The sequence below is a fragment of the Phymastichus coffea genome, unplaced genomic scaffold, assembly GCF_024137745.1.
Source record: "Phymastichus coffea isolate CEN01 unplaced genomic scaffold, Cenicafe_Pcof_1.1 PCOF00002, whole genome shotgun sequence".
NCBI lineage: Eukaryota > Metazoa > Arthropoda > Insecta > Hymenoptera > Eulophidae > Phymastichus > Phymastichus coffea.
Window position 1 is genome coordinate 3424061 of NW_026706813.1, and position 12506 is coordinate 3436566.

At 43.9% G+C, this 12506-nt stretch overlaps 1 protein-coding gene across 3 annotated transcripts in view; it reads left to right on the plus strand.

Annotated features, from left to right (window-relative positions):
• LOC131663390 (rhodopsin-like) overlaps window positions 1-9017 on the plus strand; it is an 833111-nt gene extending 824094 nt beyond the window's left edge. For all 3 annotated transcript variants that reach the window (XM_058933786.1, XM_058933783.1, XM_058933794.1), the window contains exons 7-9: window positions 8367-8477; window positions 8587-8753; window positions 8839-9017. In XM_058933786.1, coding sequence (XP_058789769.1) covers window positions 8367-8477; window positions 8587-8753; window positions 8839-8974 — 414 coding nt within the window. In that variant the 3' untranslated portion in view covers window positions 8975-9017. The remainder of the gene's footprint in view (window positions 1-8366; window positions 8478-8586; window positions 8754-8838) is intronic.
• The last annotated feature ends 3489 nt before the right edge of the window (window positions 9018-12506 follow it).

Sequence of the window (12506 nt, forward strand, 5' to 3'; positions counted from 1 at the left end):
GATTGCGTGAGGGCTTATGAAGGTTTGAGCGGGTGGTAGCGCGAGATCGAGAGCGGTACGCCCTCTGCTGGGGAAAAAACGAAATCACTTCGAACATTTTACTTAAAAATTGTTAAGTTGATTGTAAAAAGGGCCGAAAGCGATAATTATTAGTAGGTCGAAGTGATTTCAGGTCGTTCGGAGTAATCAGGTGTTAACCCATTTCAGCCATAGTTTGGTGAATAAAGGGAGGTTGGAAGCACCTGAACGACGATAAAGGCAGAGAGCGCGACCCAAGCGTGCAGTCCAGAAAATATTAGCCAGGCGGAGCAAGCAAACAGCTGGCTCCGACCTCAGGTAGGATATTTTATAATATTAATAGATAGTTTGCGGAGACTGCACGCGCTCATAATCTCGCGAGTTTGTGCCTTGTAAAAAGGAGGCATTAAGGGTAGTTACACTAAATAGTGTATACCCCGCTCATACCTTGGGTGATAGGAAGCGGTAGTGGTCGATTAGGTCGATAATTTCAAACCTCGACCGCATCCTACACCCGTGCGGAGGCAAGATGGCTCTGTTGTCTGCTCAAATCGACAATTAGGCATTAGAGCTGACCTCCGCACAGCGCGAACGCTACTTGGCGGATTTAAAGCTGCGCAAGGATGGAAGTGTCATCTAGCAGGCGGCTAGGCTTGGGAGATGGTTGCTAGGAGAGTACACCGTCACACATTTCGAAGAGACCACACGCAGTAAAGAGGTGGCGGGGCGCAGGAGGCGCACCCGACAAGCGTGGCTCGACACGGTCTGTGACGAGTTGGAAAACCACAGCGCAGACGAGAACAGCGACCATCCTCTGAGAATTATCAATAGGGGGCGAATATCCTTGACAGATATGTCACTACAATTCTGGGATTCTGGGAAGCACACCGGCTCCTCTAAAACCACTACCCAGGAGAAAGGACGTCACCCCACCGGAAGCCCTTCAAAGAAGAGGAGGTGAAGAGGATCCGGAAGAGTATGAGCGATCCGCACCTGTTCGACAGAGGAGTCGAAGCGGATCATCTGGCACCGGTCCTCAACTATCCTCAGGGCTCTCCACAACCTGAAATGTTAGGAAAATTGTCCGCGGATGGAAATTGAGGTTTGCGGGCAGTAGGGCACAGAGCGTAGATACGTTTCTATCAAGGTTGGAAGATCTGCGCGTGGGCGCAGGGCTAACTGATGACGAAGTGCTTTGTTCCGTATCAGAGATCCTCGAAGGTAACGCGAGGACCTGGTACGATAACAACAAGTACCAGTGGCTCAGTTACGCAGAGTTCGTCGCTGATGCCCGGGATTGGTTCGGCACTAGACGCAACAGCAACAAAGGCTGTTGCAGGAAGCTCAGAACCGGTTCCAGGGTGAGGACGAACTAGTGCGAGACTACGTGTCCGACCTGGTGGCTCTTGTCAATAGACTGCAACCACCAATGCCCTTGGAGAGGTTATTAGACCTACTCCATGCCAACCTCCTTCCAAACATCCAAATTCAGCTACGTCGGAGCGAGATGAAGTCGATGCGCGAGTTCAACAGGAGGGCGACCGAGGTACAGAACACCTTATCTTACGGTCGTCGTCCACGTGTATCCGCCGATTCCAACTCGATGATCTTCTCTCAGCACCCTTACCAGCCGAGGAAGAACGGCTGGTAATAAATCCCTAACCGCTGCAATGGCCAGCGAAGAGAAGGTGCGTGCGAAGAAGGAGGGAGATCCGCAGCGCGGACGGGGCGTGGAGAACCCTGCCAGGAGGCCTACCGAATAACCATCGGTATTGGCTACGCAAGCTTCCACTTCTGATAAGAAGATGGAAGAGCGTCTGGAGGGCATCGAGCGTATGTTGCGCAAGTTGGCCAATGAGAAGCAAGGCAGCCCTCCAGAACAGCGTAAGAGCCGATGGCGTGTGGGAAGGAAAAATTCTCCTTCTCCCAAGTCTCCTGGCGAGCGGCGAGAAGGACAGAGGCGGAAGATCGACTTCACCAAGCCTCTCCAGTGTTCCGCTTATGTCAAACTGGGATTTAGTCGTAAATTCTGCCCAGATTGCAACAAGGAAAACGGCAAGGAGAGCGAAGAGAAGAGGTCATCTTCGCGCCTCCAGTAGATTCGACCTCTCGCTGCGGGTCGCAGATGGGAAACAGCAAGTTGTCGGCGACCCAGGGATCCAAACAGGTCCTGGAAGTGCATCAAGAGAGCCCGGGGCCTAGCAGTATGTTGGAGCAGAAGGCGATCGAACCTGATACCAGCCCTCGGTAGAATATAGGAATGGTCATTCTGGAAGGACCAGATGGCCAGATACAAATTATGGAGGAGGGGGAAGACTCCAGGGAAAGCCTCTCCACACGAAAAAGAAGCAAGCCCACCGTCGACGCACGAAAAGCACGACGAAGGGAGGCAAAGATGTGACTCGTGGATATTACCCTGAGGATGAGACCAGGTGGTGGTTGCGGGTAGACATAGGTGACTTTAAAATTAGAGCATTCTATGATACCTGCGCCTCATCTGCGGTCATGGGTCAATTAGTGCTGAGATTTGCATCGGAGATGGGACTCGGATTGAATGTGACCAGAGCGGGCAATGCAAGGCTCGCTGATGAGCGCCCATGCCCTATAATTGGTCACGTGATGTTCCCCTTTAAAGTAGGAGGAATCACGAAGGAAATCAGAGTCGCCATTACGCCACTGCTCACGGAGGACTGCTACGTAGGCGCGAACTTTATAAAAGAGTTCCGAGCAGTTTTGGATCCCGACGAGGAAGTGGCTGGAATTGATGGTACGGCATTTCTCGCACCGGTAGGACTGTGGGAGGCGACGGAAACACAGCTAGAGGAAATTGAAGACCTCGTTAATGGATTGATTCCTGACGGAGGTCATGCTTTAGGCTGTGCCGTGGGGGTTGAGCACGAAATAGATGTTGGAAATGCTCGACCCATCAAACAGAAATACTACCCAGTCTCTGATAGAGTGCGAGAGGGAATGCACGCGCTGGTTAAAGATATGCTGGAAAAAGATGTAATCGAACCAGCGACCAGCGGATGGTCAAGTCCAACAGTAATGGTAAAGAAGGCTGATGGAAAATATAGGTTTTGCGTGAATTACAAAAAGGTAAATGCGATTACCAAACCTGATGCCTACCCTTTACCATATATAAACGACATCCTCAGACGGATAAGGGATGCAAAGTTCATATCTACTCTGGACTTGAGCAGTGCGTACCATCAAATTCCCCTAAAGGAAGAATCGCATCCGATATCAGCGTTTACAGTACCTGGATTAGGGCACTTTCAATTCAAGAGAATGCCCTTCGGACTGTCATATGCAGGAGCGACATTCTAGAGGTTGATGGACAAGGTGATAAGCCCGGATATGGATCCATTCGTGTTTGTTTACTTTAACGACGTAATTGTGGTTTCGTCGTCCTTTGAGGAGCATAAGCGGCACCTAGAAATGGTATTAAAGAGAATTCTGGGTGCGGGTCTAACCATCAACAAAGCCAAAAGTCACTTCTGCAAGACGGAAGTCAGGTATTTGGGAGTTCTTGTGAACCAGGACGGAGTAAGATCAGATCCCGAGAAGATACGATCGATACTGGAGTATCCAACACCTCAGACTGTCAAACAGGTTAAGCGATTCATGGGAATGACCTCGTGGTATAGACGTTTTATACCCGACTTTGCCATGATCGCTGAACCTATAAACCGCCTGACAAAGAAGAATGTTCGTTTCTCTTGTGGGGGAGGAGCAAGAGCGAGCTTTCACGAGGTTGCAGGAGGCGATGACTTCCGCCCCAATACTGCAATCTTCCGATCCTAACGGTCAGTTTATACTGCAAACTGATGCCAGTGACAGTGGAATCGGGGCGGTCCTCACGCGGGATGTCGATGGAGAAGAGCGTGGGATAGAATACGCCAGCCGATCACTCAACAGCGCTGAGAGAAATTATACGGTCTCCGAAAAAGAGTGCTTGGCAGTGGTATGGGCTATTGAAAAGTTCCGGCCGTACATTGAAGGGAATCACTTCAGGGTCATCACGGATCATAGTTGCCTGAAACGGTTTCACAATATGAGAAATCCCACGGGAAGACTAGCGCGATTGGCGCTAGCATTGCAAGGCAATGTCTTCGATATTGAATATCGAAGGGGGAATCTCAATGTGGTGCCAGACGCATTGTCTAGGGCCTATGAGGAGGAGGGAATTGAAATGAGTGCCATAAATAGTCGGCCGGAGACCACTGACGCGTGGTATTTGCAACAATACGAGGAAGTATGCCAACACCCACACTCTCACCCTACTTGGAAGGTAGTGGGAGGGAGGCTGTATCATTATCAGCCTGATCAGGACGGTGAAGGGTCCATCGACAACGACGAAGCGTGGAAGCTTGCGGTGCCTAGGGAGAAAAGGCACAAGCTGCTCTAGGAGGTCCATGATGCTCCTATAGCAGGACATCAAGGATGAGAGCGTACGTTCTCCAGGGCTAGGCGCTTGTACTACTGGCCTAAGATGTATGAGCAGGTCAGGGAGTACGTAATGAGTTGCCCGGTGTATCAGCAATGCAAGGTGGAACAAAGAGCACCTTGCGGGCTGATGGGTCGTAGACAAGTATCACGACCCTGGTAGGTGGTGGTCGGTGATATCACTGGTGCATTTCCTAAAAGCTCTCGAGGTTTTGAGTACATCTAAGTCTTTGTAGACTTGTTTATTCGCTGGGTAGAGTGTGTTGCAATACGCAAAGCCAATGGGAAGACAATCGCAAGGGAATTACACGGCAGGATTGTCACTATGTTTGGTGCGCCAGAGGTATTCTTGTCGGATAATGGAACCGAATTCAAGAATCAGGAGGTTGATTTATACCTCTGGATGAACGGCATCCAGCGCGCCTTGACTCCCGTGTATCATCTCCAAGCGAATCCCACAGAGCGAGTCAACAGGACACTCAAAACCATGAACACGTCTTACGTATGCCGTGATCATAAAAGCTGGGATGAATGCCTGTCAGAGTTCAACTTCACGTTGAACTCGGCAACTCATAGCGCCACGGGATATAGTCCTGCGATGCTCATGTTTGGGCGTCAGCCGGTACCTCCTTTGACGTTTAGAAGGATCAAAGATCAACAGGCCCTTGAATGTTCGGAGGGTCAAGATGTGGTGGATTGGGCTGAACATATGAAGAAGCTCCCTAATTTATGGGAGAGGGCCAACTCCAAGTCGAAGGAGGAAGCTGCGTGTCAGGCGGCTTATTATGACCGAAAGAGACGGCAATCCGAGTTTAAGGTCAGAGATTGGGTTTGGAAGAAGAAAAGGATTCTCTCTTCGGCTGCCTAAGGCATTTCACCCAAATTTGCGCCGAAATATGCCGGTCCGTACGTGATTGAAGAGGTTTGTGGTTCCAACACGTACAGATTAGGCAATCAGCTGGAGATCCTGCCCGAGCTCTTCCATGCTAAAGATCCTAAACCATACTACAGTCCGGGTGACGATGAGGAATGCGAGGAAGTCATCGATCCTCGCGGGCCGCAAAACAACCAGCCGTTGGAGGAGGCGAACGATTCCGCGAATGCGTGCGAAGATCCGGGAGGGGATTTAAAAAGCGAGCGGATCAAATTGGCAGCCCTCACAGTCGTAGATAATAATCCCACCAAGACGTCGGATTTACTAGTATCTGCCCCAACCAAGAGAGGTCGAGGTCGACCTCCAAAGGTCCTAGAGATGTTCACCGGTCCAGGAAGAGGCAACAACTCTACCATGAACGAAACAAGAGGGAGAGGTAGGCTTCGAAAGACCGTGCACGTCGTGCAAAGGACGGTTGGGCCGATAAACCAGAACGGTAATCGGCTAGGGCCAGGACGTTTCCGCAAAGAATCACGAGGGAATGTATAACTCGGTGGGATGCGGCGTATATTAGAGTTTTTCTTCGCGCATGGAGTTTTATCCGAGATTTTTTGTTTTGGATGTTACAGATGGACCGGAGAATCGTCGTCGAAGAGAAGACCTTCGAGGTGGTCACGCAGATGCTATTAGATCTGCAACTGGGCCCTGATGCGAATCAGTTAATTGAAGATCTGCGGAACTTCGCCAGGGTCCAGTTGGAGTGGACCACCCGAGGGAGCGCCACAATGCTTCGGTGGCAGACGTTCTCCGGGATTCATCGTGGGTCGCCCCGAAGAAGGCTTTCCGGGAGGCTTCGACACAGACGGAGGACCAGGACAGTGTCGAGCGTGCCAAGTCCACAGTGGACCAGGGGGTGCAGACCCTCAAGTCCGGCGTACCCCAGACGTCGGACAGTGCGAGCCAGTGCCCAGGACCCAGGAAACCTGTGGGGCATCGCAATGGGCCTGCAACCACTCCCGGATCCCGGAGCAGCCTACTCTCCTCCTCGATTTTAGACACGTATGTCTGGGGATCAACGAGGTGGAGAGTGCCTGGCGGTTCGCTCAAGAGCTCCAGTTTCAGGTGCAAAAGCACCTGAGACGCTTCATGAGCCGCCAGGGCGCAGAAGAACTGCTCGGGGAGTGGGCAGAGATGGCTCAGCGTTAGAGGGCATACGGAGAGGCCCTGCTGCCGGTGGACAAAGGACAGGAGTTCCCCGCAGCGTTCCCGGCGCCGGCTCAAGAGAAGAGAGCCCCGGGAGTTACTGACGCTGGACCAATGTTCACGATCCATATGGACGGGCGTATGGCTCCAGATACCACCATCGTGGTCAGGTCACAAGATGGTCGTGCGACCGTCACTGTGGGATTCCAGCAGCCCCCTCCAACTGCTGAGTAGCCTACACAAGATCGGGAGGCTGCTCAATCTCGATCGTAGCTGAGGGGCTGCTACATCTGTGGGGAGCCTTGGGTGACCAACTCCCAGCGGTGCCCGAAGAAGGCTACACACTGACGCTACCCGAAACATCGAGCGCCAGGTGTGGCCAAATGATAATGTAGGCCCTGGAGGGCAATAATATTAGCCAAAATAATGAAGGGAGTTTGTTATTTGGTCCCTTTCCTTCTTTATTTTTTTGGGTTCCTGATGGCGGCGAATGGCGGGTATTCGTCCTGCCCTGGTAGTCAGGACTTGGAGGGGGCTGCAACGGTAGTCGATTTAATTAATTGATCCGTTCGCGATTCTGCTTCTCGCGCCTTAGTTCTAACAATTAAGAGAGAGAGGGGGCGCGCAATCTTTTAAATAAGCAGTTACACCTCAGCTGTAAACGCGAATTTACCGCCGATTTGTGTCGCACTTTATTTTCGCCGAATATATAGTTTTCTGGGACAATTTCGTGCGTGAGTGCAACGGTATTCCCGAGGTAAAAAGCAGCAGCAGTGCAGAAGAAGTATCGTAGCTAATTGGAGGCAGTACAAGGTAGCCCAGCTCCTTAATCGAGGGCAGCGGCAGTTGATAATTTTGCATCAACAATTATGGCTGATCACCGTAATTGCACCGCATGGTAGGTGCACCTACCGTCATTATATGCGATACAAAATACATTCGGTATTTTGTCTAATCATGTTAGCGTTATTTTTTTGTGTTCGCGTCGAACGTTAGTTCGCGGTAGAATTCGAATCTTCTCTCTCTCTCTCTCTTTCTCACCGAACATAGTTAATTGTAAAATTCTATTCGCGTGCGTTAGTCTTTCGGCCCTACAAAGACTGTAGTGATTTTTATTAATTAAAGTCTGTTAAATTTATTCGCCGTTTTCGTCATTTAATTTTCCTAGTAGCTTAAGTAATTGAAAAAGTCTTAGGTTTTAATCCGATTACCTCTAGGGGATTAAGAAGATTAGGAGTAAAGTCGCTCATACTTAAATCTCATCGAGTGTTACAAGACACGTGACTTAAAGTGAGTTCAACTCCGGTTGATAGAAGACAACTAGGATAAATCATCTGACGTTAAGGCGAATACACGTACTATCATACGTGTTTAACGGAGCGGCGGTTTGCTCTGCATCGTGGGAGTTTGTTCTTAAATAAATTTTCCATTTTTCAGATAACCTCCCCCGTTACAATCTATACAGAACATTAAATTTAATATAAAATTATACTATCATAGGTCCTTGATCACAAATTTTGTGTTGTTACATAGATCTGTCTAATACTCTCTTATACGTTCGATTGATGTATTCATCCAACACATCATTTCGTAGTTGAATCATTCGTGTATCTTTTCTACGATAAAATTTATTATAAATCGACTTCTTCTCATATAATACTTTCACGACTTGAAATTTCGTTTGTGAATCTCTGTGTACAATTGTTGGTATATATTTCTAGATATTATGTTTATTAACATTTTCTAAAAAATTAATGTTAAAAATTAATTTTGAACTATAATATTTTTATAACCTGTTTCAAATTTTATGTATTTTTTATAGGCTGTAGCGGCTCATGAAAGAGGAATGAGAGAACAAGCAAAAAAAATGAACGTTAGTTCTCTGCGTTCAGGAGAACAAAGTGGAGAAAGTGCGGAAGTAAAATTAGCTAAAGTTAGTATTTTACATACAAATAAATTAAATTAAATGAACATTTCCTTATGATCATATTGGCTAATTTTGTTATAAAATAAAAAATCAAGATACATATTTTTTATTATAGGTAGCAATAACAACTATATCGTTGTGGTTTTTAGCATGGACGCCCTATTTGGTCACTAATTATTTAGGAATTTTTTATCGAAAAAATATTACCCCTTTATTTACTATATGGGCATCATTATTTGCAAAAACTAACGCTTGTTACAATCCCATTGTATATGCATTCAGGTAATATATATATATATATATATATATTCAGTAATCTATATAAATTTATTTTAACCGTAAGATCACAGATTTATTGGTATTTTAGTCACCCAAAATATAGAGCGGCTTTAAAGGAAAAATGTCCTTGCCTTATTCTTGGAAATATTGAAGAATCTAAACCACCTAATAAACAATCTACAGCCAAAGAAATGGATGCAGCATCAGTTCATAGCAAAGCTTAATATTATTTTATTCTATTTCTATATGTGCACGTTTTCACTTAAAAAATCTTTACTTGTATAAATAACATTGCTACATTTACACAAGTTTATTTGTTCATTCTTTATATACACCCGTATCTACTAGCGCATATACACAAATTTATATTGATTCAATATGTATAAATGTTGTATTGGTAGAAAGGGTCTAGCCTATAAAGATGGTCAAAAGTGCCCCCAACGATTTTGAAAAAGTGGATCGACTATCTTGTTCAGCATGAAAAACAACAAAGATTCCCCAATTTTCAGACCCCTAAGTTCAAATGGGGCCTTATAAGGCCCTATTTTGTGATTTTCAGTTTTTCGACGATATCTCAGTCAATTTTTGAGCTAGAAAATTCTTTTTTTTCTAAATTGTAGAGTTTTTTAAGCCCTACAAAACGGGGTAACTCGAAAAAATTTTGGCGGAAAATTCAAATTTTTAGAGCCGTTCGAATATTTCGAAATGCGATATTTCAAAAACAAAGACAGACTCATCTCTGAAAAAATATATATTATGTATTTATAGTCCAGAAATGTCTGTGAATTTTTTCAGATTTTTAAAAGTGGTGGAACCCCTTCAAAAAAAATAAAAACCGATAAAAAATACAGTTTTTTTACTCTAGAGCCGCGTAGGTTAAACCTACGATAAAATAAATACCACCATTGTGTTTTACGGAAAAAAATACATCGAAAACATGTATTATACGTTTAAAAATAGTTTAAACTCATTATTAAATCAGCAAAAATGATATTCTGCTAAGACTGTCGGCCTTATCCACACTGTAGACAGCTATGCCTTTTGTATTCAAAGGTAATTTAATATCATTTTCGAACATTGCAACGGTAGTCGATTCAATTAATCGAACCGTTCGCGATTCTGATTTTCGCGCGTTAGTTCTAAGTATTCAGAGAGAGAGAGGGGGCGCGCGATCTTTCAAATTAGCAGTTACGCTTCAGCTGTATTCGAACGAGCATCGCCGATTTTTCTTTGCACAGTTTTTCTCGCCGAGTAATAGTTTTCCTGGGACAATCTCGTGCGTGAGTGTGATAGCGATATTACAGCAAGTACGGGGATTCGGAAGCAGTTTGCAGCTGATAAGCAGAGTGAGGCAGCGCAGCCAATTATTCAGAGGACAGAGGCAGTTGATATTTTGCTGACATCAACAATTACGGCTGATCACCGTAATTGCACCGCAGGGTAGGTGCACCTCCCTTTATTATCGCGTGTCAAAATATATTTATTATTTTGTTCAGCCGCGTTAGTGTTGATAATTTTGTATTCGCGCCGAGCGTTAGATCGTGCCAATTTTCGTATCTTCTCTCTCTCTCTCTTTCTCACCGAAAGTTATTTAATTGTAAATCCTGTTCGCGTGCGTCAGTCTTTCGGCCCGATAAAGACTAGAGATTTTTATTAATAAAATCTATTAAAATTATTCGCCGATTTCGTCATATAATTTTTCCTAATAGATTAAACAATTGAAATAGGCTTAAGTTTTAATCCGATCATAGCTAGGGGATTAAGTGGATTAGGAGCAAAGTCGATTACACTTAAAACTCATCGTGTGTCACAGGGCACGTGACTTAAGGTGAGTTCAACTCCGCTTGATCGAAGACAACCAAGTTAAGTCAGCTGACGTTAAGGCGAATACACGTATTAATATACGTGTTAACGGAGCGGCGGTTTGCTCTGCATCGTGGGAGTTTGCTCTTAAATAAATTTCTCATTTTGCAGGTTTATCCCCCCGTTACAACATATGTTACATGTTTTCGATATATTTTTTAGTTGCTGCTAATTTTGGCATAAGTTTTCAAATAAACAACAAGTTTGTTCCGCTCTACATAAATATCCAGGTGTAATTAATGATAACCTAGCAAGAAAGCCCAAGCACCGATGCATACTCAATTATTAAGCACTGTGATATTGGCAATATAAACCTAAATAAACAAAAATGCTATAATTTACTGGTTCAAGCATCTTTAAAAATACTTAAATAATTGCAATATGTACCGTATTAAAACCGCAGCTGTTAAAATCAACTATTTGAGTACAATATAACAACTTTGTTTTAGATTTTGGTAGACGACCCAGATCACTGCATTGATTGTTGACAATATATACTATAGTATTTCAAAAGCAAGACAATACCCCAGACCAAATGAAAAGCTAAATAAAAGAAGAATAATACATAAAATAAGCTTAAGTTTTATGCACTTGGAATCAAAATTATTTTATAATGTTTACCATTATTAAAATCTACAGCCAAGAAAAATATTTTGACAGCCCTAACCTCCAATAAATGCCTCAATAACAAAATGCATTACAGGCAGCTACATTACAGTAATTACTCCAATTATAGATGGTTCGCTTTCGTACAATACATGGCTACGCTAGATAAATTCTCACACACAAAAATTGTTTAATATTACAAACTTAAATTATAGCATGTTCCATGTAGAAACACTGAGAAACACCGGCTCATCTGATCACTGTATACTCGTGCCGGCAGAACCGTCCGCTAGAGTCACTAGTCGCAGCGCCAGTGGCAGCCATAATAAAAGTTACTAACACCATGCGTCAATCCACCTCGAATCGCATATTTCATTATATGAATTGATTGAAGTATAAAATGCTAGTTATTTAGATTCATATTGTTTCTCTATTTGTAACGAAGGGAGGATGATTATTATTTTCATCGAAGACTAGTTATTTTTTCAGTAATCAATGAAAATACCATTCTCGATAATAATGGTAAGGAAGATCCCTGAATGTTAGGAAAATTTGCTCCCCCATCCTCTTAAAGCTACCAAACTATACTGTTGCCTCTGATTTTCGTAAATAATCAGTATTATTTCTGGATTTAATAATCAAAATAATATTCAATGATAAAAACTCTCTCATATTTAACGATAAAAACATAATTCTTCACTTAGTGTACTTCTGATAAACAAACTGAATTTTAGCACAACTTGTAACTTAAACACCATATAGGGACCGAGCGTACGGAGCAGTACGGCTTCAGCAGTATGCGCATGCGAGAAATTTTTATCCCTACAAGAGATCGATTTTTTTTAATGCTTATACGTAATAAATACTCTATATGTTTTGTAAATTAAATTTTCATAAAATAAGAATAGTATTTTGTATACCATAATTATACCATAATCATTGAAGTTTCGAAGGTAAAAAGTACAATTAAAATACGTTCAATAATTATTTAATTCTGAGAATAAAAAATTATGTAAAATATGTACAATGATTGTTTGAGATTTTATGAATAATATAAAGACCATACAAATCAGGATTTTTGTTGGTTTTTAGCTTCTGACCCATCTTAGGTGGATGATATGCCAAAATCAATAGCACCATTGTGTTCTGCGGGAAAAAATATATCGAAAACATGTAACATACGTATGTTCGAAAATGATATTATATTACCTCTGAATACAAAAGGCATAGCTGTCTACAGTGTGGATAAGGCCGACAGTCTTAGCAAAATATCATTTTTGCTGATTT